The sequence below is a fragment of the Athene noctua genome, chromosome 1, assembly GCF_965140245.1.
Source record: "Athene noctua chromosome 1, bAthNoc1.hap1.1, whole genome shotgun sequence".
In the NCBI taxonomy this organism is placed as follows: Eukaryota; Metazoa; Chordata; class Aves; order Strigiformes; family Strigidae; genus Athene; species Athene noctua.
Genome location: NC_134037.1, coordinates 161,984,724 through 161,997,017, shown reverse-complemented (window position 1 = coordinate 161,997,017; position 12,294 = coordinate 161,984,724). Strand labels below are relative to the sequence as shown.

The 12,294-nt window shown below is 45.8% G+C and overlaps 1 protein-coding gene across 5 annotated transcripts in view; it reads right to left on the bottom strand.

The window, feature by feature from the left end:
- Positions 1-3,044, bottom strand: part of EVA1C (eva-1 homolog C) — a 39,958-nt gene extending 36,914 nt beyond the window's left edge. For 2 of the 5 annotated variants that reach the window (XM_074928928.1, XM_074928936.1), the window contains exon 1: positions 2,624-3,041. In XM_074928928.1, coding sequence (XP_074785029.1) covers positions 2,624-2,750 — 127 coding nt within the window. In that variant the 5' untranslated portion in view covers positions 2,751-3,041. Of the gene's footprint in view, positions 1-2,623 lie in introns of all 5 variants that reach the window. The other 3 variants (XM_074928952.1, XM_074928919.1, XM_074928943.1) reach the window with 3 other exon arrangements.
- Between the last annotated feature and the right edge of the window lie 9,250 nt (positions 3,045-12,294).

Below are 12,294 nucleotides of genomic sequence, written 5' to 3'. Positions count from 1 at the left end.
AAAGAGAATACCAAAGATTACATGTGCAGTTGTTGCCATCTGACAGCAGTCTGGGAAGTAATTGTAGAATGCTGTCAGAACAGGGAAGGAGGGAGAAGGACAGAGGAACAGTTTGGGCTGTTGAGGTAGAGATCTGATGCTGGAAACATACAGAGCGGAAAAGGCAATGATCCAAAAAAGTATGCCCCTGATAATCTGAGTATAAAAGACTGAAATCTGTGAAGAGGGAGAAAAGTTTAAGCAACTGGCCTCCTAGTTCTCTGTGCACTCCTGAATTCCAGCACCGGCTCAACTCATGCAGAACGCATTCGAGGTGTGAATCTCAGCTCCTTTTGCTATGGCACAGGTGGCACGTGGAAACTATAACCTGCTGCCTGGAAGCTTTCCCCGCAGAAGGGCAGGGTTACACCTGACCCTTCCCAGAAGACGGAAAGTGCAGGTGATGGGCAAAGCAGGGGGAGTCAGCTGCCGCCAGGGTTATCCCCGCTCCTCATTCCTCGGGATAACACCCCAGGAGCTGCCTCCACCTTGGGAGCTACAAGGCACTGCCCCTTTAAACGGGGCAGGTTTGTTTTCATGTAAATTCAACAGTGCTTATGAAAATCAAGTCGCTGTTCCTGCTGAGGGAGGGAGCACATCAGGAAATTCAGCAACTCTAGAAGCTCAGCTTGAAGCTGGTGTGACAGAGCCTGTTGTAATTCTTTATTAAACAGACTGGGGATGGCACTGCAGGGTGTCATCTTACCTCTGACAGTTCCCGGCCCACAGCACCTACTTCTGAAGTAGCTAAAAATTTCTCCATGTGTTCTGAATACCTTTTTTAAAAGGCTGCTGTCACATTTTTGGCTTTTCTGTCATTGTGGATTAGATCTCCATGTTAAAAGTAAAAACAAAATATGAGCAGAATTTGTTCAGGCCTGGAAACTTCCCAGTCTGGCAAGAATTTTGGAATCTGATTTCCTTTTCTACATCTTATTTACTGAATTGTCTGCATGACACTTTTAATACTGATCTCTGAGGTGAGACAGAGATTTTTCCTCCGTCATTCTACCTATTGGGAAAGCTCAGTGCACAATGAATACTGAATACAGCTGTACTTCTGAAATGTATCTTGGATAACCTTATCTAAATAACTTCATTTGAAAAGTGAATGGACTTTTGTGAGAGGAACTTTCCTAGATAAACTAGAGGGATATTTTTTAACTCAGCGGCTATTTGAAAGGGAAAAATTTAACATTTATTTTATTTTCTTGTGGAGAACTACCATGTGATTCCAAAACTAACATATACAAGCCAGAACTTAAGCCAAAAAAACACCAAAGAATGAGATAGCAAGCATTTAAAAGCCTTTTACATGTGAAAGGAATCCAATAAGGAGATATCCAAGTATATAATTCTGGTCTTTGTATCTGGTGGTTGCTTGCTTAGAAATGTTCAGGCTTATGGAGCTGGACACAATAATAAAATCACAGACTGTATTTTCCTATCGCTGAGAAAATAGATTCTACCAAACCTTCACCAGCGTTTTGAAGTGTATTAACACAAACTACATTAACGTGCATAACGACACATTTGGACTATTAATTATATACTAACTTTGTTCTAGTGCACTCGACTGGCTTTGGGAAAGTTCTGTCCAGTTCAGGAAGCGTAAGGTTTGCTTTCTGCCCTAGAGGCAGTTTTTCTTAGGCTTGCAATTGCCAGGAATATACTGTGCCTACTGTGAAATATAGGAAGGAGAGAAACGGCTCTACTAAACAACTTTCTAACGGCAGTGAGATGTCCTGGAGCACAAAAAAAACTACACGAGTGCCGTTTTCTCAAACAGAAAAGAAATATTGCTTCGTTGTTCTGCTGGAAGCAAGGACATCTTTCCAGTTTCTACAGCCACTCTGCAGGGACACGGCACCCTCGCAGCGATCACCTACGTGGTTTCTGACTGACAACCAGTGCCTCTGTTCCCTCGGAAGCGGCTCCCACCATCCCACCGCAACCGGGCGAGAGGCGCTCCCAGCGGGGAGAAGGGCAGCGCTTGTTGGCCACCGGGGCTGCCGACGGCTCGCTCAGGGCCCGACTCCAAGCCTCCAGGAGAAAGTTGGGAACTTTTCCAGGGACTTCCACGCACTTTGGGTCAGGCCCTGGCCGATTCACGCACAGCCTTCCCACCGCGCAGCTGAGAAGAAACCGACAGTTCAGGTCCTCGCGTCCCTTCCCGCCTGACCCCCCTGGAAGCCCTTAACCCCCTCTTTCCTCCCTCGCTCCCTCCACACGCGGGGTCGCAGCCACGGCCCGTGTCGCTCCTGCGCCCGCGCCCCCCCGGGCCCAAGCCCTCCTGCCGCCCCCCGGGCCGCGGCGTACCGGCCGCCAGCCGGTCCTCACGGCGCTTTCCGAGCCGCTCCGGGCGGGGCCCGCCCGGGGGTGCCGGGGTACGACGGCTTCCCACCCGGGGCGTTACGGGGGGCCGGCAGCCCGGAGAGCCACCAAAGCTCTGTCCCGGCGGCTGGGGCGCAGGTGCCCTCCTCTCCTTCTCCTCCTCCGGCCGCCTGCGCCCCTCAGCCCGCCGCGCCGGGCACCGCGCCCCGGGTGACCGTTAGTCGGTGCCGCTGCGGCCGCCGCCCCGTACCTGAAAAGTCGGCGAGCGCCGCCACCTCCGCGCTGCACACGAGGATCACGCAGGAGAGGAGGCGGAGGAGCCGCCCGGGCTCTACCTGTCTCCGGCGTGGGGGCTGCCCCGCGCCCCCTTCCCTCATGGTGCGGGAGAGGGCGGCTCGGGGCGGGGCGGGGGGGGCAGGCCCGCCGCCTCACATGGCGGAGCCGGCCCCGGCTGGCGGCTCGGCCACCCCCGGCCCGCCGGGCGCCCTCCGCCGCGGGGCAGCGCCGGCTGCCCCGGCACCGCGCGGGAGGAGGAGAAAGGAGGAGGAGGAGGAGGGCGGAGCAGCCCTGCCCGAGGCCGCGGCCGAGGCCGCAGCGCAGCCGCCCCCCGCCGCAGCGGGAGGGGGTCCCGGCTGGCCCGCGGCCCCGGGAGGCGCGTCGCCGCCGCGGGGGAGCCCGGGAGGGCGGAGGGGAAGGGAAGAGGCTCCTCGGCGGCGCCGTGCCTGGCACTGCCCTCAACGCACATCATGCGGGCCGGGCTGACTCAGACCCGGCGGCACCTCGCCCGCCCTCCCCCGGCTCTCTCCACCCCTCTCCGGGCAGTTCGAGGTCCCGGCACCTCCCTCTTGGCGAAAAAGCACGATTTCGCCTTCACACCCCCTGCGAAGGGCTTTATTTTTAACTTATTTTCCCCCTCGCTCCTGCTTGGCAATGGTTGGAGGACTGTCACGGACTTACGCACCCCCCCGACTCGTGACAACTGGTAGTTTTCCCCAGACAGGTGCAAGGTGCTCCCCACCGCTCCCTGGCCCCCGCAGCGCAGCTTCCCTGCGTTCCCTCCTTCGGACCCCCTCGCCCGCATGCCAGACCCTGCCAAGTCTACTGCTCCAGCCCGGCTCCTCTCCTCACACGCTGGCTCACAGGGCTCGGGGAAACCCAGCTGACAGCTGCGCCCTGCAGGATCTCCGGATGAGGGATTTCAGCGGGCAAACAGCCGCGTTCCGTAATGGCCCTGACTTCCACGTCGCAAAAGTGACTTTCCCTTTCTCAGTTTCCTCCTGTTGTTGCCTGACACCACCTTATCGCAGCCCTTGCCTTTGAGACTCGTGTAGCTCAGCATAGCTGAGTTTGAAGTGTGTAGGCTTGCTTAAGGCTTTTCATTACAAAGTGAGAAAACATCTTGAAGTTACTCTGAGGAAGTTCAGGTTGTTCCCTGAAATCTTTCGTAAGACTGAAAAGTAAACCGCTGGGAAGTTCAAACAAACTGTCGTTACAGCCTGCTAAGCCACCTTCACATATAATTTGGAGCTCCTTTTATGGTATGAGGAATTAAAGAGAATAAATCAGGACACTCATTTCCTAGTTCCTGTAAGAGCTGCCCTCAGGAAAGAGAGCCTAGAAGTAACATTGGAAACGAGACATGAAAGCATCTTCTGCTCTGGGATTGTGCTTGGGCATAAAGCAGGTAGGCAAGACCGTCTAGCTGTTTACATCCTGGCATGCATGTTCACACTGATCTTTCTCCTGAAAAAAACATGAGTCAGTAGGTGAGAGATGACGGAACCAAACTAATTCTGTTAAATCCGTTCCTCTCCTCCTGTTCCAACTCAAGTTGGATTACGTCCAGATTTGAATTTCCAAACTTTGGCACCTCTTTCTGGAGGTTACACTGAACTTTGACCAGCTTGAACTTCATGTTTGAGTCTGAATCCACTTTCTTTCCTCACCCTCTCCCTCTTCACACACAGAACAACAACTGGGTAATACATACATGCTTCCTTAGTCTTGGGCAGGTAAGAGCAAACCAGGTTTCACACGAACCTTCCTGAGGTCAGGGACACTCCATCAAGTTTTACTGAACTCAGATAAATGGGATCAAACATACCGAAATAACAGGATAAAATGGAATAGCTCTGAAGCCTCTGCAACTGCAAACACAGGTGGGAAGAGAGAACAGTAGCTCTGCCAGGTGTGTGAAGCTCTTCCTTCTGGCTGCTTCAGATAAGGACAGTGTTTTCCTTTGAACTGAATCAGCTACCCTGTACCTTCCAACTGTGGTACTGGAAGGAGACTTGTGGGAGACTCCTGCCTACTCCTCATTTTTTCCCTTGATCTTGCTATACCTGGTCATTTAATCTGACACTTCCTGCACCTGTTGTCATGGGTCAGTTCCACCGAAGGCAGAAATGAATGCCAGGAGAACATTATAAGTAGCACAGTAGATTTTTACCCCTCCATAAAAGACAGCATTTGCGGGCCATACTCACATCTTCTAGAAAGGTGTTTAGATGACTACGATGAACTTACTCGTCTACCCTAACTTCATACCTGCTATGTCTACCATAACTACGTATCTACCGTAACTTCATGTGAGTGCTGTCAGATGATCTATAGCTTCAGGATGCCAGACTCTCACTCCCTATACAGCCAGTGGAGAGGTATCTCCTATTCAGGACACCTGCTATAACTCTAACAGAAAGTGTTGCACCTCCTCCTCTTTGAATTGTGAATTAATCCCTAGAACATACATGTCAATGATGGCAACTCAGTCTGCTGTGTGGGACTCTGAGTAGACAATGGATCTCTCATAAGTACACAATGAATGCAGAAGAATATATAAAGCGTCAAAAATCACTGAGAGATGTGCTGTACTCATGCTTGAAAGGCTTTGAATTGGAAGATCCCGCAGAGCTGTTTGCCTAATGAGAACTTGTGAATCTTCTCTTTCCAATGAGATAAAATTGCCTTTTCTAGCCCTGTGGTGCTGTAAGAAAAAGGCCATCCAGTGGAGCAGGAATGAGCCTGGTATGCTTCTGGCACTGTGCAGGTATAACCCAAAGGCAAACGCAGTTCTCAAGTGGAATGACTGAACTGGGACGGATTCAAAATGCTGTAGGTAACCTCCAGGGATGTGAGGCAGTGAGGCTGAACAACAGTGCAAGAGGCAGCTGGGTGCTCCTACATGTAGATATCTGCCTTTTAGGGAAATCTTCTTATGGAGGAGAGCAACTTATAAACATTGCAGCAAATGGGAAGACATGCTTTCAGTAAAATGGCACTGACAATGTCCCTGTCCCTCCCACACACCCCACACACACCCCCAACATTAACCTAAAATCTGCAATGGTTTTGGTAATCCCGGCTATTCCCTGCTATGGGTAGTGCTTAAATAGTTAGAGACAGCCTTGTAAACTTTAAGGTAGGGAGGCAGAAAGTATTATTTATCCTGATGTGCAGAATGTGTTTCTTTGCCACAGACTTGAAAGCAGCTTCTACAAGCTGGCAACGTTCAGTAGTTGGAAGACAATATACTAATCCAGACACGTTCAGCATGTAGAATTACAGAATCTCTCAGCCTTGGCCTTCCCTTATGAGCAACGGGACTGAGATTCATTTTTTCCCCAAAGAAAAAATGAAAGCCCATGAGTTAGAATCCAGGATAGATACCATGTCTGCTTCAAACAGTTTATCTCTTTTGAACTTGGGGAGAAAACAAATCATTGCACTGTGTCAAAAATGCAGGAACTGTGTTGTTGCATGGAAGCTTTGAAAGAGCAAAGCCAAAATCTGAGCTCTTTATTTCTTATTTCTCCGTATTATTCATTTTTCTCTGAACTTCAGCCAAATTGGCAATTTGAAACTCATATCATGACTTAGTGTATAGAAATTCAAATAAAACTAGTGCTGTCTGTTAGGAAATAAACAGTGTGAAATAATAGAAGACACTTTAGTTAGAAGTCCTAAAGTTTTCTATGAGTAAAAAAATCACAAGATCATCTATGGCACAGTAAAAAAAAAAATTATCAGAAATACATAATCCTGGGAATACTTTTTTTGCATGTATATATATATATATACACATCTCCCCACTATACATCCTACTGCTTTTTCTTCCTCCTTTCTCCCCAATAAATTTATCGGGAGCTCATTTATGTAATTTTTGTTCTCTTCTCCAAGAATAAAGTTTCCAAGAAGTTCACTAATGTTCCCTTCGGCTTTGGAGGTAAAAAAACCTCTAGAGTACAAAACCCCAGGCTTTTCCCACATTTTTAAATGCTTTATGTTCCTGCATTCTGACACAGATGAAATCTACAAGACAGTTCAAACAAGTGGGCTGCTATCCTCTCTCTGTTTCTATGGAAATGAGCGTCAGACTGGTTAAAACAAAGCACATGCTTTACAGTAATCACTATATGGTGATTATTTAAAATAACATAGCACATTTTTCCCAATTCAACCTCTATTTCTATGGATACAAGAATGAAAATAGTGGTAGAGAAGACTCTCTTGTATTTTTTCAATTCTAAATGTGTTTTGGATGCTGTAAGTTCTCACGGGGTGCTACAGATTTTAAGTTCTAACAAGGTCTTCAAGAGTGCAGTAATTTGAACTTGAGAGGAGAGGACTCTGCAAGCCGTAGTTAGGAAACATTCTCATGCATGTAAGCAGAAGTTTGAATGAATACAGAGCACAGTACTTCACCCAGCAGGTTTAGGAAGAAGGGAAATATTTGCTACTTTCTGGCATTTTTTGACTCACTTCAGAGAGCAAAGTTAGCTAACAAGTTTTGAGTTTTGTGGTCATCAGCTACTTCTTGCATAGTCAGCTCCTGGCTGAACCAATCATATGAGACCCTGACCACTTCACAAAAAAGAAGTAAGACGTAACACATGAGGTTTGTAAAACCAATCTTCTTGTGTTTCTTCTCATGTTTCATTCCATCTGAAGGAAATCTCATTCCAGCTTCCTCACCACACGCAGCAGAAAGGTCACCACTCCTCATCCTCCTTAATGCTGACAGTCTTACTGGCACCTCTCCTGTATACAGATTATTTTTTCGAGCAGTACACCTGGGCACTTGTATAGACATGAAGTAAGAGGCATGCCCCGTCTTACAGAGCTTACTGCTGGAAACAAGAGAAAAAAAAGACCTAAGGTGGAGGAACAAACACACCAAGAAAACGGGACTGGCTTTGTTGTTCTTGCCCTCTTAAAGCACTTAAGACATCCCTGGTCACTTCCTGACATGAATATTCAAAGTCAGACTGGAAAAGACTATGCATCTTGCCTCTCAGTTTAGGAAGGACATTAGGACAGAGTTTCTGGGTGGACCACAGTCTTGGAAATCAGCCTGTTTACTTGTGAAAGTGCCTTATTATGGGTTTATGAGCCTGCCTTTTGGCTGGTTGCTGTCACTGTTTCTCCTTTAATACATATTTAGGTTAAGATTTTCCAAAATAACTAATGATTTTGTGTACTTGAAATTCAAGATAGCGGCTTTTTAAAGCCACAGAATCAATGTCAAAGCACTGAAAAAGCAGTGACTTTTTCAAAAGCCTCGGAAAATCAGGCCTCAAGGTCTTTCAAGTTAGGTATGCAAAGGCATTCAAGACTGGTAGTGTTTCAGAAAAAAAGTAGCCTGTATCAATATCTAATCAGTGAGAGTTAACAGTGTTGAGATACAGACCTCACACTAATTCAACCTGAGCACCCCAAAATTAGAAGCAAATAACAAAATCTGAAAAGAATATTGCATTGTTTCTAAGTGCTTGCTTTTCCTCTCAGGACCCTAAGGGATCCACGGCATATTCTGAAGACATGTACAGTGAGTATGTTAAACTAACTCAGGCTTGATGATGACTGAAGATTATTCCATGTATAGAAGATGGGAGGGATTTCAGTACACATGGAAGATACCCTTTTTCTACCTCTGGATGTAACTATCCCATAGTGCTAAAGGTCCTGTTCTGTACATTGAACTAAAGGGTTTATTCAGTGTATTTCAAGTAGATACCTGTGCTAGTTTTGTCCAGGATAGAGTTAATTTTCTTCACAGTAGCTGGTATGAGGCCATATTTTGGATTTGTGCTGAAAACAGTGTTGATAGCACAGGGGTGTGTTTTAGCTGTTGCTGAGCAGTGCTTACACAGTCGAGGCCTTTTCTGCTTCTCACCCCACCCCACCAGCGAGGAGGCTGGGGGTGCACAAGAAGTTGTGAGGGGACACAGTCGGGACAGCTGACCCCAACTGACCACAGGGATATCCCATACCGTATGGTGTCATGCTCAGCATGTAAAGCTGGGGGAAGAAGAAGGAAGGGGGGGGACATTTGAAGTGATAGTGTTTGTCTTCCCAAGTACCCGTTACATGCGATGGAGCCCTGCTTTCCTGGAGATGGCTGAACACCTGCCTGCTGATGGGAAGGGGTGAATGAATTCCATATTTTGCTTTGCTTGCACGTGGGGCTTTTGCTTTATCTGTTAAACTGTCTTTATCTCCACCCACGAGTTTTCTCACTGTTTTCCCTTCCCATCAGGGGGTAGTGAGTGAACAGCTGTGTGGTGCCTGGCTGCTGGCTGGGGTTAAGCCACGACAATACCCATAGCTACTTTCAGCTTATACCTCCTCTAGCTTTTCCCAGCCTCCTCACTGACCTTCCTGTTCTTCCATCCTCTTCCCTTTTCTTCTGATCTTTCCATCCATCTTCAGCATCTGGGCAAGCAGCCTGATTCCCGACTCATACCGTGCTCTGGCTCAAAACTCTGCTGCTAATGCACGTTCATACTGCTGATGCTGCAGGCATGTTAGGTCCTTTGATATCAATAGGGCTCTAGTGTAATGGTAGGGAAGATAAACTGACATTAGTCAGGTTTTAAAATGCACTCCTTTAGCTATTCAGAAAAGTGCTGCTCCAGCTGAAATAACTAAGAAGCTAGCAGAGGAGAGGAAGAAGTGACTTTGTTTTTCAGCATCAAGAGCAAAAAAAGTGGTTTTACTAAACTGGTGTAACTGCTTATGCCAGAGTGGCATTTGCACTGCAGAACAGTTTCACCAGGATTATTGTGTTAGCCCAGCCTACCCACGCAGTTCCTGAGCCCAGACACGATTCTTGCGCATCACCCAGCCCCCTTGTTTCTAAACATCTGGAATTCAAGCTCTGCGATGTCTGCATCTCTAAGCGTGTGAGCTGGCACCGGGCTGATCACAGCAAGGGTGGTGGGAGCATAGTGCTCAGGGCATTTGGATGTGTGACGACAAAGAAGGGATAGTGTTGGGCTGTGTTGGGAATACTTCCTTCTTGCGAGGCTGTGTTAAGGAAGTGGTCCTGGCACTTAGCCCATCTGTTGGCAGCATCCACCCTCTCTCCCTCTGTGATCCCATGCCTCAGGTGTCAAAGGCTGGAAAGCAGGAAGATCTGATAAACAGCTGTATCTTGCACAGGAACTTAAAATTTTTGGGAAAAAACAAAGGAAACTTTTCTGTGAAATAATTCTGTGAACCATCAAAGAACATTCAGAACAGCAGTTTTAAAGATGTGGGTTTTGATTAAATTCAGTCCCTCTGAATGCTTACTATAATTAATTTATACAGCAAATAAAAATTTTATGATAAACTAATGCATTTCCTACATGCTCTGGACCAGAGTTAGTGTGGAGTAGGGGATCACAGATCATGTATGGCCATTAAGTGATACCATCACTGAGAGCAGTAGTGGTGCAGTGGTACTGTAACTGGCAGGGTCTCCACTAAACCAAACATCTGTGGATTTAAAGGTCAAGTCTGGTCTGGAACTAGCATGGGCTGTATAGGTCTGTTTAGGAACAGGTCTATCAGCAGCCCTACTCATAGTGGTAGCCGTTCATCTGTAGTGTGAGGCTGCAGGCCAGGAGGTCAGGCCAAGTTTGGTAAGGGTCACCAGGGCATGGTTAGGGAATGATATAAATTTGTATCAACAGACTTGAGCTTGAGGGCTGGCGTAGCAAGTATTGCTGAGCTATAGCTAAAGACTACAGAGAGGGGCTGCGTGAGTGGGATGGGAGTGTTTATGGCTGAAATCAGAAGATAGACCTTGATGGTAAGAAGTGGCCTAATCTGCCAGAACAGATTTTGTCTTCAGGATTGCACGACTGAGGATTCTAGAGTAAGGAATAATGTTCAAGTTTGGGAGGCAAAAACAAATTAGACAGAGCTGGGGCTTACTACTTTAGACACTGTTCAAGCCAGTAAAGGCTTGAGAGGTCAGATTATGGCTGATGCAGGACAGGGTCACATGGCTTGATTAGTTTTGTATCTGTAATTGTTCACTGAACAAGGGCGAGATCTAAGGTTCATGTGAGGGACTTGGTATTATTTTTCAGACTTGGAAATGCCAAAGGGGCAATACATATCTTGGATATGATTATATGTTAATCTGGCAAGAACCATAGAAGTATATTTCGGTTACTGAAAACCGGGCAGCTCGGAAATTAATACTTGACTCATTCACTGCTTACATCTATTAAAAATGTAGGCACAACGGAGTAGTGAACTTTGTCTGAACTTGATGTCTCATTCTTCAGTTGGGCCTCCATGAATGGAGTTGGCCAAAAAACAGACTTGGGGAAGGAAAACTTTCATAGGTATAATAGAGAAAGAAAAGGACATAGACTTCAAAGTACACTATGGCAAGAACATGGAAGTAATCTGGCGTGAAGTGAAATAACAGCCTTCCTCACCATCCTCATTAAAGCCTATGACAGCTACTCAGGCAGCAAAGGGAGAGAACAACTGAATATAAAGTTGAAATTAAAATATTTTTTAGCATTTTGCAGTAATATTTTTATACTGATACTCTAAGAAATATGGTCTGATGATAGTGATTGGGCTTCTAAGTCTGACAACTATGACTTTCACCTGGAAGATATCAGTATGGGTGCTTTGAGCCTTTTAAAAGCTGTGTTAAATACATTTTTTTTCAGTTCTACTAGCTCTATCCTTCCTTTTCATCCCCTCAGAAACAAAACAACTCCCTCTTGAGAATGTTGTTTACTTGCTATATTATGTGCCTCCCAATTTCTGGAATTGCAAATGTATTTGTATATTTTCATACCTTTGATTAATTTTCAAGAAAACTGTAAGGCTGAAACAAAGGATTCCCATCATCCTGAACAAACCATCGATAATGTTTTATGGAAGAACTGAACAGTCTGTGCCTTTGCATAAAAATTGCTATACTATGGTGAATTCCAAATTGAAGAGCCATCGAAACAAGCAGAAAAATAGTTGAAATCTACTGAGTTAAAATTTAACTATTTCTGGAAACATCATGAATGATTAGCAGAGTTTGGAGTATGATGCAACTAGCAGCACTAAGATGCTTTTTAGCCTTGTTCTTCTAAGTTAGTTTTAAAAAGCCTTTGTATCTAGTACCTAGCAATTCATATTTTCACGTTTCCTTTTCTCCCAGTCTCATGTACCCTTTTATTTTACCCTTTTGTGCCTTCTAACTTCACCTTTTATTTTACTTCACCATCTGTTCTCAAAATATCTCAGCATCTTTCATCAACATTAAAGCGTTTGTCCATCCTAAATCTTAGAATGGCTGTTAATGTTGCCCTCTTCTGGATCACTTCACTTTTTTTAAACAGTATTTTGTTAAAAAAAGTTTTAACAAAAACTCATGCCAGGAAAAACAGAAAAATATTGATGTTGCTTTCATTTATTACTTGTTAATAGGAAAAATAATCCAATTTTGGTAGATGTCTAACTTGATTTTAGTTTTTTCTTACTGACATAATATAAAAATCTCCTTTGTCTTCCACTACTGCTTCAACTGCTGGCATTTCATATCCAACAGTTTATCAGAACAAGACTTTCCATTCCTCATCGTCGTGCTTCTCCTGGAATAACTTGCTGAAAGCAAAACCTCTGGTTTCTGTTTAA